Genomic DNA, 20,376 nt, shown 5'->3' on the forward strand with positions numbered 1-20,376 from the left:
CAATGCGAAGGGGATGCTGAGTGCAATGCGTTGCAGACCTGTTCAGCTAAAAGTAGGCATTAAACAGGATTTAATTACATAGGAAAGAAGACAAGCAATGCTAATTTGGTGAATTCTCATAATATTCTGCATAAGACCTTTGTTATGAGCCGGTTCCTACACAAGTGTCCTCTCCACTAACAAATACTGCAGAATTATAGCTCGGCTTTGTATACAACAAATTGCCTTGCCTACGTCAGGGAAGCTGTTGATCCGCTAAGATCTGTCCCCAAAGAAACATGGATCCAGAGTTATCAGCCAGTGAGAAACTCAAAAATCTCATTCTGAACCCGCGACGTGATTTAGTGAAGCACAATTTTTTTTATGGAATGAAAGAAAGTAAATTGATCTAGAAATTTGAAACAATTGGAATTACTTGAATTTGGGGGAAAAAAACAAGAATGTTCAAATCCATTTTTCCAGAGATTTGCTTTTGAAAAAAGTGTGCGCCCACATTATAGATGTTGGATTATATTGCATATTTGTCCTACTGTAATACAACATTGGATAAAGGGAATGGATCAGATTGGACAATACTGCTGACTTAGTTTTACAGAAATTTTTAGAAATTAGTGTTTGGTGGTTGAAATTGAGATGGATCATGTGACTGGCACCCAACTCCTTCCTCCTGCTCCCTACTCTCCCTTGTATTTCATATCTTGTTGTGGCAAATTTGTTTGTTCTTAAAGCACAGTAAGACTCATTCTCTACTGTGCATTGATCATCATATCTCATACAAGAGAAGAAGGACCGGCTCCCGGCAAGGTGCCCATCACAGATGGCATCGAAACCCATTGTGCAGAATATTTACATCCTTGATGCAGATGCAATTAAATCCCCAAATAACCCAAGTAAAGGAGTGTTTCCACCTTTATTCTGTTGGTATTCCATAAACATCTGATCTCCATCTTCAGATACAAATTCTTGTTCAGTCTTTTGACCCAATACAGTCCATTCATGGCCAACAGCATTTACTTGATTGGATAATTTTTTTGATCCTAGGATTAGGCCCTAATTTACACACCTGTTTTTTCCTATGGTGATACAGCCACAGCTTTTATGACTTTCTCAGCTGAGAGTACGTCCTATTCTTGTCCATGTTTGCAGCTTGGCCAGTTCCATATAAATCAATGGGGCAGAGAAAAAACCTGTTCGGCACATGGTTGTAATACATTTGCAGCTCTTATTTGTGGGTCAATTGCTCAGCAAGACAAATATATGACTCTCCGAGGGATTTTGTCAAGATAGTGGGCTAGTGCATACTGGTAACATATGTCCCATTTTGAAGCCATATAGCTAAGGACCCATGTACACAACCATATTGGGGGCCTTGAGCCAATGACTGCAATAAAGACTGACTGAGCTGTAGACTTGGTCAGAAATAGGACCTGCTTTGAGCTTTGTGGCACGGGCAGTCACATCACACACAGTACCGTGTGTATGAGCCAATAGAAATGAATATGTCCATTCACTTTCCATCAATTAAGCAATACTTGGTTTTTACACGTAGCAAAGATACAGTAAATGAAAAGTAGTGCCTAAGTAGGAAATAACTTTGCTTTGCTATTTCTCCAGTTTTGATCTCCTATTCCTATATATAATTATATAAACGCAGTATATATAGAGAGACACATTTATAAAACCTGTCGCATTTTTTGGCACAGATATAATGCGTTATAATTTGTGAAGTTGGCAAATTACATATAAAAGTTTTTCTTATTACAAAAACTGCCAGCAAATGTGACATTTTTCTAGACGTGATTTATATATATTTAGATTATCTCTATACATATATATATATAGTGTAGTAGTAACATACCATTAGAAAATATCGATACATATAATTTGCCCCTTGATGTTGGTAATCATTCTCCCCCTCAACATTGCCAATTAAATACTCCAATAATTGTGTTATCCACATTTCACTTTAACAGTGCCAGGCATATGCCCCATTACCAGTGCTAGTCATTTCCCTCTCTAAGGCTGGGTTCACATCTCATTTTTTGCTATACGATGTTGACACGTTGGGTGGATTCCATACATGTCCTTACAACGTATGAGACAGATGTATTACACTGTATGCCTATCCAGTGGGATACATCACCCGGTCACTTCTCCTCCCCCTGAATGCGAGTGATCAACGGCAGCAGCCGATGTTAGTTTTCCTATGTGTTTCCGATGTGTTTCCCCAGTGAGGTCACTGTACATACATGGACAGTGACATCACCAACGTCCTCCCTTCTGATGAGCAACATATCTGCTCAATCAAAGGTGGGGGATATTGCATCCACCCTCATAGGCTTCTGTTGCGTATATTTTGTCGCTCAGAAGGAAGGAGCATGATGGAAAGACGTAGCTTGCTATGACTTTACAACCTATCTTTTTCGCTTGATACGTCATATACGGTGCAGACGGAGGCACAACTATGCCTCCCTCTGCTAGTATATGTCAATGGTTACACTCTGCATATACATCGGGAATTCCCCGACTTATATGTTGAGCGTTTACTAAAAAGTAAATGTGAACCCATACTAAGATTGTTAGGCACATGTCTACTTAAAGGTGGCAGCTGGGGCATGTCACATACCTTAATAACACTACTAGCAATATTTCTCAACTGTGCCAGATGCATGTCCCTACGATAATGCCATTTATAAGCCAGTCACAAGCTCCAATGACACAGGCAGTCACACATCCCTTCAATATTACCAGCTACATGCATCTTGCATATGGGAAATAATGTTGCACCATAAATATTCTCCCTTCACTCAACTTCAGTTTCTTCCAAGTTCTGGTCCCACCCTGTAACTTGACCAAATGCAACCGAAGATATCCTGAAATCCACTTTCTGTATCATCAGAAGGGTTATTCTACAGTTTTACCCTTCCTTCAAGCTTTACACTGCACCTCTGCTTGGTCAAATAAGCCATTGTATTTGTACAACCCGACACCGGCTAAGCAGAATATCATATGGTGGGTTCACGTATCAAGGCCATTGTTTTTCAGTATAAAATTGCCTTTAAGACTATCCTTGGTAGTTCAATAGTCATAAGTAGAGAGATGAGGGGATACGGTATATACAGAATTTTCTTATTCAGGGGATCTAATTGGATATTTTAAAAAACCTCCATAATTAATTAAGAAAATTTTGGTCAATGTTGAGCAAATGTTTACAGATATAGTAATGAAAGAGCAAATGTCACCATCATCACGCCCAGGTCAATCGAGAGTCCATTGGTTATTCCAACTATTAAGATAAGTGCACAAGACCTCAGTCTAAGTGAATAAGCCCCATTGTTTTCTTCCAATACCACAATTTTTTGTGATTGCAAACAATTAACATAAAATGTAAAATTCGATTCAGAAAAGTTTTTAGGGCAGATTTATCAAGGTTTTTTTTGCAAGTTGGTATACAAGCCTTGAAATAGTCTCATCTCCTGCTGCATGGCCTGGAATTGTGACTATTTATCCTTTTACATCAATGACATGCTATGGGGGTGTGTAGGAGTGTGAAGGGGGGCGTGCCCAGTAGTAGAGTTTCCTGACCTGCATACTACCTATAGCTGTAATGTAATTCTACGCTAGGTCCTCTCCCACAGTGAAGCTGAACCCTTCTGGCAGATCGGGCCCCGTGGGAGAGGCAGGGTAAAATCATATGCTGCCAAAAAAAATGTGCCAGCGTATGATAAAAACTGGTGTACATCTCGGCCAGTGACAGCCGTTCTAAACTTATACCCCAAAGGGTTAAACTTTTTACAACTGAGGCCAGCCATTCTGAAAAATTGTTCATAAAAAAAAAGTGAAATAATTGTGCTGTTGCTCACCCACATCTTCGCATATACCAAATTATAAAGCCGTACCGGATGATAGGTGGTTAGGAAAATGTTTGGTCTGTATTCAAGGTAAACATATGAACGAGAAAAGATCCACAAGAAGTCTGCACTGGAACTGAAGTAAAAAGTTTATCAAAAAGAGTATTTAATCCATTGATTAAGTATGCTTATTTTTTAAGTGATGTTGCTAATTTTAACTTATCTATGAATTAAATAAATTTTTGGGACAACTTTTTACTCCATTGCCACTGCGGACTTCGTGGGGATATTTTCTCCTTTATTTTGAAATATTGTATAGCTATAAAAAAAAAATCGGAAGAGATTTTTAGAGGTTGATAAAATAAAAATCTGCCATTGTGGAGTAAGCTAAATACTGGGAATAGGTTCTAAATCGAAACTATAAATATATATTTCAAAATTAAGTTGATTAAAATTAATGTTTGAAATTTGTTCTATTTTTTAAATATATTTTACAATTCAGTTTATTTGAATACTTTTCGTAGCTTTTTTTTACTTATTTTTTTTTTATCTCATTTCTTTTGTCCTGTCACTGAGTAAATAATTTGATATGGAGAATTAATCACAATTATTTGCGTAGCTTAGTAGAAGTGTAAACCTTGTATTACACTCGTCTTGTCTACATTCTGTTTGCTTTGCAATCCCTAGATACATTCAATTAAAAAAAAAAAGTTACAGCCTGAATGGAGACCTCTTTTAGAATCTGCAAACAAACCCATATTTCCCAACAAAGAACTCGGCCCTCTGAAAAGTTTTGCCTGGTAATATCTGTCTCAGCTTTAAAGAGATTTGCAATGCTTGGATTGGTCGGATTTGTGAAGCCAGAACTGACACAGGGGTCACTCGTGTGGGTTACTATGGAAATTGAGTCGTATCACCAATAGTTGTGTTCTCATGAGCATTAAAGCACATAATAATAGACAAACAAGAGTGGTTAAAGCAAGCAGGTAGGATTACTTTGTCCTTTTGTCAGAAGCATAAAATGTCTTGTAGTCCGTTTTAAAGACTTCTCAACCCCCAGATCCACCCAAAAGTCACCTGCTGAGTCATTTTGTACACTTAATCTCTAGCTCCTTAACAAGAATTTCTTTGCTAATTTAAAGCAAATGTTTTTGGAATTTTTTTTTTTTTCAAGAGAGGGAAATAAGTAAGGAAATCTCTTATCGAGAAATAAATGTGATGATGAAAGAAGGAGAAAAATTGACCAAACCGGAGCCTTTTTCGAGACGGTAGAAAAATAAGAGTAAAAAAAAAAAAGGCTTCCTCAAACATCCCCAGCAGAACTTCCCTTGTAAAACTTGTCACTTCAGATTGCCATCAGCTCCTACAACAATAATGATTTCATGCTTATTGCTAATTGCAAGCACAGCTGAGGCACAGCGTGACACTCTTGCACAGTCTCAGGCCTTTATACCAGCTTCAATCTGTTGTGTAGCACTTGTTCACATACAAAAAAAAACTACTAGCAAAGGCAGAAAGAGGCAGAGTCCCAGGTTTCTTGTAATCCCTCAGCCTCCCCGCTGACATCCCAGCCCTATGAGCATTCCTGGTTTTGTCCCCCTCTTTTCAAAAGCTGAAGGGACCTTAATCTACAAGTATATAAGCCTCTGAATGAGGAATACAACAGCTTCAGGTGCATTAAGGCTCCGCGCTGCATCTGGTTTACACGATTCTGTTTGCAGCACCCCTGGGGTGTGCCGCCACTTCCTGTAAAGTACGAGTGTGAACTGCAGGTTCATGGCAAAGAGCAAAAAGGTCATGTTTCGATTGAGACCTAACAAAATGAAACGGGGGGTTTGCAGATGTTATGGGGGTATGTGTAATGACACCACCTCCTTGGGAGTAAGAGGCTCTCAGCGGAGTTAATACAAAAATGTGCCGCAGACAGCGTGTTACTCGAAGATTTATTCATATCAATTTTTGCAATTTATATATTCAGAGACAAGTATGTTATGTGTTATGTATCATAGCACAGTCCTCACCCGCTGGAAAGGAATATCCGGGATGGAGAACGATAGTCAGTGGTATACAGGATTTTTTTTCTTTCTTGCCAGCTGTGGTGAAGTTAACCTCTCGTGACACGGCAAGTTGAGAGATACTTAAGGAAATTGCTTTAATAAATAATTTTTTGTTATGGTCAGTGGAAGACAAGCCTTCACACAGCCTTTATAAGTAGTGAGTAGAAAGATGTAGTTATAGGGGCTGAAGGGGTAGAAATCAAAAAATAAAATAAAAATAAATTATTGATTAATTCGGAGCTTGTTAAAATATTTATATTATGATCATTGAGTGTTTACCGAATCAGTAGTAGCTTTTAATTGTGTTTTTAGTCATTTTAGTCAAGTATCATCAGGATTGTAGACAAAAGGAAAGCTGGTCAACTTTCATCCCTCTCAAAAAGTGGCAAAGGGTTAACCTATAGAAGGCTGGCGCCAGCACTGGGCATATACAGGCAAGTGCCGGGGCCCAGAGGGCACATATAAGGCTGTACATAAGGAATCCATGGGAGTGAGGAAGGCTGTATTTAATGAATCCATAGGGTGTGTGGGGAGCTGTATATAAAATAACCATGATGGGGCTATGATAAACTATGAAACAGGAGACTATTTTAGTTTCTGAATTTTTAATGCCACCACGTGAGTTCACTGCAAAGAAGTCCACTGAGGCTCTGTCTCCCAGGGGCCTACTGAAACCTGGAGCTGACCCTGATCAGATGGATAGCAAAACTATTAGGAATACTGCAGCAACCAAAGTTGTAATTATATTTCAAAAAGTATGCTAAAATTTGAAAAAGTTAAGAACTGCCCCAGTTTACCAACATTAAAAATTGTGTTAACTTACAAAGTTGTAAAAATGTGGGGAATCGTTGAAGTAGGATACTCCGTACACGAATTACTCTTGTAGCACCATATCCCTTACACATTTTGAAGTACTTATTCATTACTACAACAATGTTTTATGGTGAACTGGTCATCTAAAGTGTAGTTTTTAGGCCCAAGAACCAAACTATGTTCATGACGTTTATAAACCAGAACCACCTGCTCTCAAGTATATTTTCCATCACACACATTTTTTTCTGCAACATTCAAAAAATGACTGTCCAGCTCACTTCTGTAGATGCCTGTACATGCCACTGCATGATGGGGTCAGTATTCATCAAAACAGGAGGAAAAATCCAGCAGATGTCCAAGTCCATGAGAAAAAAATATATGTAAAAACACCCTTTTTTTTAGAATTTTGAAAACCTCATGGTGCCTTTGGGAACGTAATAAACTGACAAGCTTCAAATGTACACAATTCTTAGAATTGGGTTTTTACATAACTTTTTTTTCACGGCCATCTATTGGATTGTTTTTTTCAATTTATTTTCTGATCTATTTTCATTAATAAAGTTGGAACTGAAGACATAAAAACATCTAACCAACCATAGGTCTCAATGCAGATGATAGAGATTAAACCTACTGTTACTAATAGAAATTACCGCACTAGATCAAGGTCCATCAGTCCTGAACAGATGCAGTAAAATTCAGGAGATGTCAAATTCAGCCATTCATTTAATTAATAATCCTTTTAATGGTACATGTTGGTTGGGCTGAGACATATTTTGGAATTGTACAATGAAATAACATCTCCTCACTAGAGATGAGGGGACCTGAATTTGCCATTCGTGTTTGGGTTTCGGGGGCGTCCTGCTCGACCAGGATATATTGCCGGATTGGTGACGGAGCTGCCCAACCTGCAAATTGACACCCCTTTTCAACTAGCCAGGGCTATGATTGGCCAGGGGTGTTCAGGGGATGCACCCGAACAGAAAATTTGGTCTGCTCATCTTTACTCCTCACCTTTTACCGATTCTAGGTGTAAATAAGACATATCTCTATGAATGGCCAGCATAAGTACGGAAGACTAGTTCATATTTTGAGATGTCAGAAGGCTCTAAAAGTTGGGGAGGGAGGTCATAACTGGTAAGATGTTCCACAGATCTCATCAGTTTCTAGTTTAGCAAAAATAAGTAACTTTTGGTCTAAGTTTAATATAATGCTAGAATTATTGGAGGCATGGCTTATGAAAAGGAAGCACAGCTTCATGCCAAATAATCAGTGCCCCAAAAATAATTTGTCCCAATATTCTGCTGTAAACGAAGCCAAATAATAGTAGGTGCACAGTATGGCTAGACAGTCTTGTACTATGCCAGATGTATTAACCAGCGTCAGACTCTTATATGAATCTTGCGCAGGATAAGACTGTATAGGCTAACTCTGCGCTGTCTTACCCTAAAACGCTTTGATACATCTGTCCAAATGAGATCAACTTTGCGGTGGACTGACCACCTAAATGACCTCTTGTGACCTGTCCTGTCTGAAGAAGCCCCAGTAGAAAACGGTTTAGAAAGCCAGCCCTATTACTATTATTACTAAGCTATATACATGTTTATTACTGAAACAGCAACACATATCAAGAAGAACTTCAGTCATTTAACAGCCTAGATTGAGCAAACTTCACTCCATATTATGTGTTGGTCGACATGATAGAAGAAAAGTGACTATAAATGCGACAACAGGAGAGGAGGATTTATATTTTCGCTCTTAAATTCCGATCTCCATAATTTCTTAATGGTCACCAGAGGCAATTATGAAGGATCTAAATGAAGGATTTATGCTTGTAGTTAAACACCTGCTCCAATCTCTCAGCATAGACAGGGCACAAACTTATTGTTACGGCTTATTTCTTCTCCACCAAGAAGGAAATGTCAAATTATATTATGACCCTTTTAAAATGTACCACACTGTAAGAAAAAGTTGATGTGGTGACCCTTAGTAATTCGCCTCACACCTTTCTGCCTCTGCCCTGTGGGGTGCGGACTATGGTTTGATAGAAAGATTATTTCATCAGTTTAAGTGCAATGATCTCATCAAAATCAGAATGTGGATTTTGTTTGTCTGGAACATCAATGGTACGAAGAAGAACGTCAACATGTTGCGAGGTTCTCAGAGGAATCAGAAACTCCTTGTATGGTTTATGTGTCTTAAAGCAACTATATGGTCACTTTCTTTGACCATTTCCCAAAAAAGTGGCCTTTTTTGCATAATCAATGAAGACATTATATAGTGGTAGATAAAGATGCAAAATTGTTTAATAATTAATATAATTTCTTAAATATGAGATCAAGATCGAAAAGTTTCTTGAAGTCAAATATCGATGGCTGATCCTCAGTGTAGATCACTCATCTCCAATCTGTGAGGTTTCGACTGATTATTTACATGGACACAGTAGGCGGCAAACTTTAACCCTGTACCAATTGGGCTGAATTACACTACAGGTACTAGTCCCTATACATGAGTGGTGCTATTTATGGAACTAAGTAACTATTTACGTCACAAAAACCTTGTTAATTTAATCTAAAACACTTGTATTTAATTCTATTCACACTGTTTTGTGCTCCAAACTTCATATTTAAATCGATTTATGCCGCCATGACTTATACTTTCAAAAACTTTTTTTTTCAACTTTATTAGAAACTTTGGTAGGAATCAATTAAGACTGGGGTCTTAATTTCCCCCTTTTGTGCATGGCAAGAAGGGTCTACTAGATCCAGAATTGATCTCGGAATAGTCAGACCAATTTAGACCAGGTCTGGCCTGGTCGAGATTCCTGCTGTAGTCTTTGCCCGTTTTCCAGAGGTGACTATAGTAAATATGGTGGGTCAGGGTGTTCAGTCCCACCAATCCCTCTGCTGTCAAAACGGCCAAAAATGAGGCTTTATACATCCTATTGTCCTGCAGAAAACTGGTCTTGTTCATTAGCTGTCCATTAATTTTAACATCTTTTAGATGCTTCAATAATCAGGATATTTAGCCAACAAGTGATATATATATATATATATAAAAATTTGGTCATTTTACACTAGAATTCTTTACCCTCAACAATGTAGGAAAAAATTGTCATCTACAATTTTTTAATAATTTTTAAAAATATTTTCAAATGAATGTAGTTGTATAGGCGTACATTAACGTCTACAGTAAGCATTGAAAGGAACTTTTCAAAAGTTAGAACACTCCGAGCAATCTCCAGTACAGGGCAACAACTGTACATCATTGACTTCTCCTAAGGCTTTAATATTATTAATCGTTTTAAGTCTTAGTTTGAACTTTTGCATCAATTTACAAAATTGACAATTATAGCTACACTTCTTTTGGATAATACAGCATAACTATAATTCTATATTCATCTTTTGAGCTACATTATCAATATATACAGTATTATTTTGGATATATACAGTATTATTTTATATTGTATTGTATTAGTTTACATTTCACAATACAATATAGTTTATTTATAGTATGTTTTTTATTTTTTATATATTTTTTTACTATTATTTGGGCATTTATGTGCACAGTTACAAATTACATAGTGCCTTAAATTGTATTTAATTTTGTATTATTTTTAGTAAAATACACATTATTCTCTATATAGGGAGTGTCCTTCAATGGGTTGATGCAAGCCCTTTATTTTACTTTACTTATAATTTTTATTAGACTCTCTATATTAGAGGTACGGTATCCGTAGTTAGAAGCTCATTGTGCCGGTTGATGAATGATAACACTATTTCGGTGTTGCTAAGTGGAAATGAAATATGAATCTCTAAACAGTATTCTAGAAGTGCATTGCTCAGGAGACATCTTGCTCTGCAGGGGTGGCAGTCTGCAGTGACACAGCTTCGAGCATTTTTCACAGGCAAGAAGCAAAATTAACCCTCTTAGAGGGAAGAATTATTTCAACAGCTTGATCAAAGCTCATTTGTATGTGTATGTGTTCTGTTAATAATCTTGTCATTTAAAGCAAATTGATAACACATCAGATATGAAAACCGTATTAAGTTATTCCGCTCCAGGTTGTCTCCGACCTGCGGAAAAGCAAACAAAAAGAATATTAGAATATGTTACAAAGAGGTAACTAAGCATCCTTGTGTTTCCTGATAATGGCTAATTACACTTATTGTTATCTATAGTTTGTAATCTGTGATACAGGTAAGTTATAATAGGTATTTGTATGTTTTTTTTATTTCCTATTTTTGATTATTTTTGTTTTTTTAATAGATTTTCTCTTTTTCGGGAAATGTGTTTTATAAAATAAAAACTCAATTTATCTTAAAGAAATATGTTTTTGCAATATAATTGTCTACTCTTTCGGCTCAGATTGACCTTTGTTGCTGTTTTTACTGTTTGTCTGGAGAACTTTCATCTGTTTTTCAGCAATGGTACACCAGTTCAATGAATGTTGTTTGTACATGGCTCACTGACCGTATGGACCTCCAACTTCATATCTATCAGCTGAAAACCCTCATTAGGATTGTCAAGGTATAGTATTATATTCCTCATACCTGTCATTTTTATTATTTGTCTTGTTCGAATTTTCTTTTTTTTTATCAGTTTTTATCTGGTTGTAAATCGTTAAGTTACTATATAATGTTTTTTTGTTTGCTTCAATCTTTTTATTTCAATTTGTTAGCGTAACGGTATTAATTATCTTGCTGTAATTTTGTTTTGTTATTTTTTTACAATTTTTGTATTGATTGTAAAGTCAGTTTGGTTTGTCTTAAATTGGTTAATGTGAAAAATTGAAAATTTCCCACAAAAACATCAAAATATTTCCTAAAAATTGCCTTCGGGATACAAACAAAAGTCTAATATTTCAATTGACTAAATAGTATGGCAGGTGTGAATTTTTAATGACTTCATACATTAAATAAATAGAATTACGGAAAATTCTAGGAATTTACGATTTTTATTGCAGTCAAATATTTTTTTTCCTTTACAAGTTTCAGTTATTTTTTTAAAATTATTTTAATTTGTAGACGATCAAACATTAGTAAATAACTTTTTAATTATTTTTTTTTTTTTAATTTGTCACTTCTACAATTTTTGGTCAAATTTATAGTACGGTTTTAATAATCTTATAGGCTACTTAGAAATACTTCCGTATCTGTCAGCGATGCAAATATTTCTTCACAGCACGACTTAATGTATTCCGTGATCATTAAACAAAATGCAAATTGATATTGTTCTCATAATTAACTGAAGTAGTTTCTCTTACAATGGGTGTTTACAGTGAACTATAAGAGATCACAAAGGTGAGATCACATACCCGGAAAGTATATTTTTATTCCTGTGTATGCGTGTCTTGGGCTAATGATAATTATTTCAGTGTGAAATCACAGTGGTTTACCATGAAATAAGATTGCAGGAGAGCTTACATCAATTAAATAACATTCATTGCAGCTCAATTGCATTTGTTTCACTTATAGCTGCTATTTCCAGATCCTAATAAATTAACAAAAAAAAAACAAAAAAAGCACTTAAAATCTATTTTTTTTTACCTTTTTGAAATTTTTTTTTTTACTGTGTTTGGTTAAGAAATGTAACAAAGAAAAAATGTACTACACAAAAAAAAAAAAAATTTATAAGTTTTTAGATTCAGTATATAATATTGTGAAACGTTACCGAAACGGGTATTTGGAACGTTGTGCCTTCCCAAGGTAGAGAAGTTGTAATATTAATTAAATTGACTTATTATGCAGGTGTTTTGACACATACATTTTAAACTGCTAATAATGATACTTTGTTTTGTGAATGCCAATGACATCGGGGTTTTTTTTTTTTTTTCGGATTCGCAGAGACGTCAGGCATTGGTTATAAATAGCTTTTGCCACTGTTTTTCATCACCACAAATCTGTTATAGTGGGGCGCACAATAACAATTGTGACGCACTGAGGTAATACTTAGATTTCCAACAACTCAATCACTTTTGGTGGTTTTAACCAGTTTAATTTTAGTTTGATTTTGATGAATAGGGCAAAATAGCTAATTTAGTCTTTGGATAAAAGTTCATTTTCCCCCAAATACATTTTCGGCTTCATTTGACTTCTGAAATATACGGAAAAAGTTATAATATCTTAATCCCTTCACGTTAATCATCAGTAAAAATACATCCTATATGCCAATGAGCCATGGAGCCAGGACCTGTGGATACGTCCACTACTTCAATCGTGAAATTTCATTAGATTGTACTTGATATTAGTACAGTCCTACCAAACTGATAAACATAGTGAGATGAAATTATCATCTCTTTGTTTCAAAAAGTGAAAAAAATAGGTCTCAAACTGAGCCCAGAAACCGACCAATGACAGAAGGCACAAATCCAGTATTGAGATTGCTTTTTGGATGGCAGCTATTAAGGGGTTAAACACATTTGAACGGACGTTTGGCATCATTATAAATAGAGGAGTCAGTTCTTTTTTCTAATAAAATTATATGAAGTTTATAAAACTGAATTACTTAGGCCTCATGCAAACACCTTTTATGGTGGCCTGATCTGGCCAAAAATTGTCAGCCAGGTCAAGGCCCCCATAGGGGTCTATGGCACCCGGTCATGGTGTTGTAAGCATTCGTTGTCTCACCGCACCATGACTTCGCCAGTAGATACGTGTCTTATAGCTTGCTCAACATGTTGGCGACCACTAGGCTTTATATGAAGAGGGCACCCGGCCGCATGCTGTCCCGGGTTATGGACCAAGGCCTTACTGAAACGAAATTTTTAATTATTTTTGCTTATTTTTCTGTAAATAAACATTTTAAATGGAAAGATACTGTTTTGGTATCCTATGAAAGTGCAACATATAGCACATAGTGAAAAGGGGTAAAATAAAAGTTGTTAACTCTTGGAAGAAAACAAAATGGCTCCCTTTTGCACTATTGGCATTACGGCACCCTGTAAAATTCAACCAGTTTTATGGTAGCTAGGGAGTAAAAAATTTACTATAATCCTAAATCAGATTTTTATCTAGTCTAGAGTAGAACAGGGCCATGAAAGTTTCCTAACTGTACAGCTTCCCCAAAAACATATTTAGATTACAAGAGACTTTTGTGCCCTGTTTGCCAATGTAAAAAATAGTAGGGCAGTGAACTAAGCAGACCAGACAGATTCACAATCATCTATATTCGGCACAGTGATGCACCAGATTTAGGCCTTATTAACATGAGCGTGTGCTATGACCATGAGTTAGCCGAACAAATTGATTTCTATTGGATAGGTTCATGCTGCGGCACATGCAGTGTGAGGCACCAAGCATCCTCACACCATGGATGTGCAGAATGCATGCACCACAAAAGAAACGGTTGGTCCTATTCCTACCACTGTTTGCGGCACTGCAAGTCATGACCTTTGTACACCCGCTGGGTGAGTGGTGCTCACCGACCAATGTCAGATGGGCCGCGGCCAGTGGCATATGGCCAATTGCCTGCAGCCAGCAAAATGCACAAATCAAAAAAATATGAAATTTGAAGATATATAGTACTCCGGTGATTCCCCACAGACTTTGATGAGTGACATATAACTGATTGATAAAAGAGATTGTATATGACGGGCAATACAGAAGGATGCAGTGGTCAGTAATCAGTAAAGCCATGTTCACACTCTTAATGGAAATAAATACAGCCTAACAATCATGTCACATGACCCAGTTCCGTTTGGAACCCATTGCCTCTTGGTTCTTGGTTTGGCATCTGAAATTACAGCAACATTTTATACAACTGCATCTACAACGATAAAACAATCGACCAATGTAGAGGCGAACAGAGCCGAGTCAGCAAAATTTAAAGGGTTGTTGTATTTATTTTTTTTACAACAATTACACTGTTCTGGGTATAAATCCAGATGTGACCTGTGTTACTTTTGCTTATTCAACATTGACAACACAAATGTGTCTTCCTAACAGATTCTATAGGTGTCTGAGGAAGTGGTAAGACAACTGCTTTAGCATCTGCATTATTTCTAACACCTAGAGGCATTGTGCCACATGTCACAATTACACATTAGCTGAAAACTTTTCTGACCTGACGTATTAACAATTCATGGCTATTGTCTTTTAGAAATTTAGCTTTAGATTCCGTTGTTTTAACACGCTGGTTCCAATTCTGTGTCCATGTCCTAACCTGATGTATGTATGATAGAGCAATTCCTACAAGTATCAATAAACTTAAAGGGATTTCCAAAAATTATAATCAAAGATCTAGCCACCGGTTCGCTTTTTGTCTCATCATAAACACTGAGCTCGGAGCCGGTAGCAGGTTGTTCTATGCTCTCTATATATGGATACAATTGCACTTACTGCTTTTGGCAACTACACATGACATGGAAAGAACTACTTTCGGCTCTATAATAATGATAATACTTTATTTATATAGCGCCTACAGATGACGCAGCGCTGCACAGAACTTGCCAAATCGGTCCCTGTCCCCAATGGGGCTCACAATCTAATCATCCTACCAGTATGTTTTGGAGTGTGGGAGGAGACCACTATCAGGCCAAACAGCTGATTGGTTAAACCATCAATTATCATTCCCCAAATTCTTCTTTAAGAAACAAATTACTACTTAAAATATCCACAAAAAAAAGGATTTCATTCTGATTTAAGACACTTAGTCAAAGTGAAATCGGTAGAGTCTATACCAGTACTTGATATGATATGGATTTCGATTCTGATGCAAGGGATGTACAGGAATTTTTAGGCAACTTGTGTGGGACGGAGAATTAAGTCTTCTGTTCTCCATATATTGATGCCATTGAAATACACTTTTGTAGGTAAACTCCATGACCTGTGCTGAGATCATAGTACTAAAGCTCAGTATAGGGGCAATATACAAAAATTGGGTTAGAAACACCCCAAATAAGATTATTAGCTACTCAAAAAGAACAAAGCGGCTGTCTATACAAAATGGTATAAACTTTATTAAATCAGCATTAAAAGCAGTTAAAAACAGTAGCAGACCACTGAAAATTACAAAACATCCCATACATAAACCCCGATCCTTTCTCTAACATCCCCGTACTGCCTACTACTAGGTAATATTCAATTTTGATTCTACATTATACACTGCTTTGGTACTAAGCCTCTACATACTTATACATTGTGATTTTTTTTTTGCTGAGATTATCTTATTGGCTTCAGATGTTTTTACCATTGCAGTGTTATCTTCATATATTCCTAATTCATTGACTTGAGATCATGGTACTGTAATGGACAGGAGACATCATTCTTATCATTTGTGGATCCCATAATAGAGGTGTTGTATATTGTACAGTGCACACAACAGGAAGTGCCTCACTATTTTTAGTGATTTAGTGGGAAAAAGTCCATTTAATTAATTACATTTAAATAAACATCTATGAAAATTATTTCAAAATACAAAATCTACATAAAAAACTTGATTCAAGCAATAGGTAACAAATCCCTTTTAAATGTTTAAGTGCTTTGCTGGTGTAGTCTTTTAGAGAAGCAAACTAGCAAAAAAATGCCAGGGCTCCATAGTGGCTGCTATTGTTGCTACAGCTGTGGTTACGCCCCTGGGTAACATGCTGATGACCATTGGATATAGCCAATTAGAGTTGACAAATTGACACATGTGATACTTTCGTACTGCTTTAGCTAACTTGATGCCAAGTTTGAAATAGGTACCAAAAACACCTTGAACCAGGTACTTTTCTATACTTATCTTTTGGAAAAGTAACAACAACAGCTGAAAGGGAACCCTTCATCAGCAACTGGCTTAATAAACTACTACCAGTATATTGTCAAACAGCGTAACACCTTCTAGTTTTTGTTTCTTTCATTGTCCAGTGTGGTGACATCTTCCCGAAAAACTACTTTGAAGTGAGAAGTAAATTGGTTGTATAAAGTCAAGAAGGCGGAGAGTTTAACATTGAAGTCAAGATGAACGCCTCCTCCTCTGTGATTGACATCATGCATCAGACTTCCAAGAGATCCAGTTAGTGATGTGTCTGGATGCAGGACCATCAATTACAGTGAAGGGAGCTTTCTGAGGAAGAGAGAGCTTGACTTCAGTGTTAAACTCTCCGCCTCCTTGACTTTATACAACTAATTTACATTTCACTTCAAGGTTAATTTTTTTCGATGAGGCCACTGCACTGGACCATGAAAGAAACATGATCTGGAAGGTGTTCCGCTGGACAATTTCTGACGACAAGTTCCCCTTAAGCCACATGGCCTGGTACAATGCAATGGAAGAAGGGCAATGGAATGGAAAAATGCTCAATTTAATTTTTTATGTTATCCAGGATGCTGAGACCTTTGTAGATCTTCTGTGCCCCGGATAACTCCATGTTAAGAGATTCATATTTGTTTGAATCGGATTTACAGAAATAGTTTCATAAACTAGAGAATCCCTTTAAACTGATATAAAAGGGATACAGTTACAACAGATATGATTACTTTATAACATATTTTCTTATCTTACAAAAAAATTAAACTGCATAGACACAAAATCCCTAATACTGATCTGAGAAAACAGACTTTATAAATTCCGTTCTCCATATTAATCTTTATAGATTGTAACTTGTCACAACATTTGTTGAGGGCGTTCTGCCTCATAAGGGTTAAGATCACAGAATCATCACCTCATTAAACAAGTCACTAATAAGTTATGCCTATCGGGAACATAATGGGCTGTAGTTGTGCCATGTGTAAAGCTGTAAAAAAATTCTACTGTTACATTGAAATTGGTGTGAAGATTGATGAGTAAATTCTAAAACATCGGCATCGCTATCGACATCAACTTCACTTTCACCTAATTTCCTATCAGCCGTTATCATTAACAGCTAATTGCGTCTTAGGAGAAGCTAGAGAGTACTCAGTCACTGGGGGTCATTTATCTTATTTTCTTATTTTTTTTCTCTTATATCTCCATTTTTTTTCGGCACATTTGATATTCTTGCACCTAAATTTGTGAATTTTCCATTCATCTAGCAAAGTTATCCACGCAAAAAGTGTTGTGCTTGATATATTTTTAAAATCCAGATGTGGAAATATGAAAAAGCCGCAATATTAGTGCAAATCGTAGTTAAAAAGTTGCATAAAAACTCCAGTTCCGAGAAGAAGTTGTCAAAGAGTTTGAGACTTTTGTGAGACTTTTAAAGAAAAAGTCACAAAAACCCCACAGACTCAGCTGCCTGATATATTAACCTCAAAGATGAATCAAACAAGTCCAAAACCCGGAATAACCAAAATAAGACACGCACAAACGTCCCGACTAAAGATAAATGAACCCCATTGAGTTATAACCTCCATCCTCTATATGTCTATAACATATTCAAAACTTTTTTTGCAGAAAACCTATCGAGATTTCCGATTACAAGGTGTCCTGGACTCCACGCTAAACAGCAAGACCTACGACACAATCCGAAACCGGCTAACGGTGGAGGAGGCAACGGCTTCCGTCAGTGAAGGAGGAGGCCTCCAAGGCATAACCATGAAGGACAGTGATGAGGAAGATGAAGAAGATGATTAAATATCTGGTTGTAGAGTCTCAATGGGATGTAGCCCGGTACCCAGTGCATGTCTGTTAGCCACATTAGGGAATTTTCTGTCCGCTCCAAATGCCCATAAAAATTTTACCAATACAAATGTCATTCTAGCTGTGTGATACAAAATAACGCACTACATTTGGTTCATGGGTTTCCTAACTTCAAATCTATAGGTACATAAGCAATATAGAGCACCATTGTTTAATACTGTTAATTGAAATATATAGGAAACATGCTAGGTATGTCCCTGTTTTCGGCAAAAATATCCAATGCTTCATTCCTGTAATGTATATACGTTGATGGTAAATTCTTGTGCCTATGAGTGAATAGTAATGTCATTTCTGTTGCGTGGATGCCATCCGCTCAAATGAATGAACTAATAGAGTCTTTGTTTCCAAAAGAGAAAGAGGCTACACCCAATGAGGGTTATCTATGGAAATATCATCCAAATCGGAGGTTTATCTCATCCAAAACTCTAAGTCATACACTTTTACTTGAACATTCTGTTAGTCAACTAGAGGTTACATATCGGCGGATTAGTATTCCAAAACCACAAACTTTTTCGTCATAGATCTGAGACAACCGAACAAGCTACAGTTGGGAAAACTGAAATAAAAATATTTAAAAAAACCTATTTTATGTTAATGTCTCTTTAAATGTTACATTTTTTTGTTTAGGTTTTAATAAAAGTGTATGTATAAAAAAAAATCTATAAAAAAAAAGAAAAAGACAACTTTAATAACAGACTTAGACTATAAACTGTGTTTATAAGAATATACAATATACTTATTTCCGTAGATTGTAACCTTAATTTACATAATTTTGTGTTCACAATTGTTTTTATATCTGCCATGTACATTGCATTTTGACCAGTAACTGCATGTCACCGGGGTCCCTCAAAAAGCTTTTTATCTGTGTAAAATAGTGGATCCATCTTGCTTTTGCCTTACAAAAGCCTACAGTTGTAAAAGTGTAAGAACTGTGGCTTCTCAATAAATAACTATTCAGATGTCCTAAGTGTGGTGTTATCTCTTATTGAGATCTGGTTATGTTCACGATCCAAAAAGGTTGACCAACAAAGGTCAAGAAACATGATTGGTCATGCTGTGAGTTTTGCATTCAAAGCTTTTTATTTTTAAGGAAAATGAGACTCCGGGTTTACCTTAAAGGAAACCTACCACCACAGATCTACCTATTGAGGTAGATCCGGTGGCAGGTTCCTCTAATGTAGAGTTGTATAGCCCTTTTTAGGGCTAATTCTTTCATGGCCCAGAACTTTTATGTGTGTGGAGTAGCTGGAGCTGAGGGTACACGGCATGGCTACTCCACGCCCCAGTAGCCTCTTGCGTTCCGCTCCTCGTTGAATGCGCAGTATCTCAGGCTTCAAAGCCGAGACTGCGCAGCCGGCGGCCTGCGTTCTGCACATTAGAAGAACCCAGCTTTGCAGACGATTGCGTGCAGCTCCTTGTATTTGTGGGCTGAAGATGGATTGGTAGGTGGAACAAAAGAGGCTACGGGAGCATGAAGTAACCGAGCTGTGTAGCCTCAGCTCCAGCTACTCTACGCCCCAGTAGCCTCTTTTGGAAATTAGCATAATGGGGGAATTCAAATTCATAAAAGTTCTGGGCCATGAAAGAATTACCCCTAAAAAGGCTATACTACTATACATTAGTGGAACCTGCCACCGGATCTACCTTAATAGGCAGATCCGTGGTGGTAGGTTTCCTTAATACAAGTGCCGGCGCCAGCACTGGGCATACCCGGTCAAGTGCCAAGGCCCAGGGCTACTAGGTGGGCCCACATAAAGCTTTACATAAGGAATCTACAGGGGGTGAGTAGGGTTCATATAAAATAACCATGAGGGAGCTGTTTGGGATGATAAACTAGGGAAAATTTTAGGGAACAGGGGACCGTTTTATGTATTGAATTTTTAATGCCGCTATGTGAGTTCACTGCAAAGGGGCCTACTGAGGCTTTGTTGCCCAGGGGCCTACTGAAACCTGCAGACGATTCTCCATACTTCCATAATTATTCCATAATCCCATAATTTAAAAAAAAATATGTTCAGGTAGTTTCCATATTGTAAACTGGTCAACTATCTTGGTGA

The 20,376-nt window shown here is 37.0% G+C and overlaps 1 protein-coding gene across 34 annotated transcripts in view; it reads left to right on the forward strand.

Moving 5' to 3' along the window:
* The window catches only part of CADPS (calcium dependent secretion activator), a 353,066-nt gene extending 333,784 nt beyond the window's left edge, over nucleotides 1-19,282 (forward strand). For all 34 annotated transcript variants that reach the window (XM_072127688.1, XM_072127689.1, XM_072127678.1 and 31 more), the window contains 2 exons: nucleotides 11,144-11,248; nucleotides 18,074-19,282. In XM_072127688.1, the coding sequence (XP_071983789.1) occupies nucleotides 11,144-11,248; nucleotides 18,074-18,253 (285 nt within the window). In that variant the 3' untranslated portion in view covers nucleotides 18,254-19,282. The remainder of the gene's footprint in view (nucleotides 1-11,143; nucleotides 11,249-18,073) is intronic.
* Nucleotides 19,283-20,376: the final 1,094 nt, after the last annotated feature.

Source organism: Engystomops pustulosus, chromosome 10 (genome assembly GCF_040894005.1).
Source record: "Engystomops pustulosus chromosome 10, aEngPut4.maternal, whole genome shotgun sequence".
NCBI classification, from domain to species: Eukaryota; Metazoa; Chordata; class Amphibia; order Anura; family Leptodactylidae; genus Engystomops; species Engystomops pustulosus.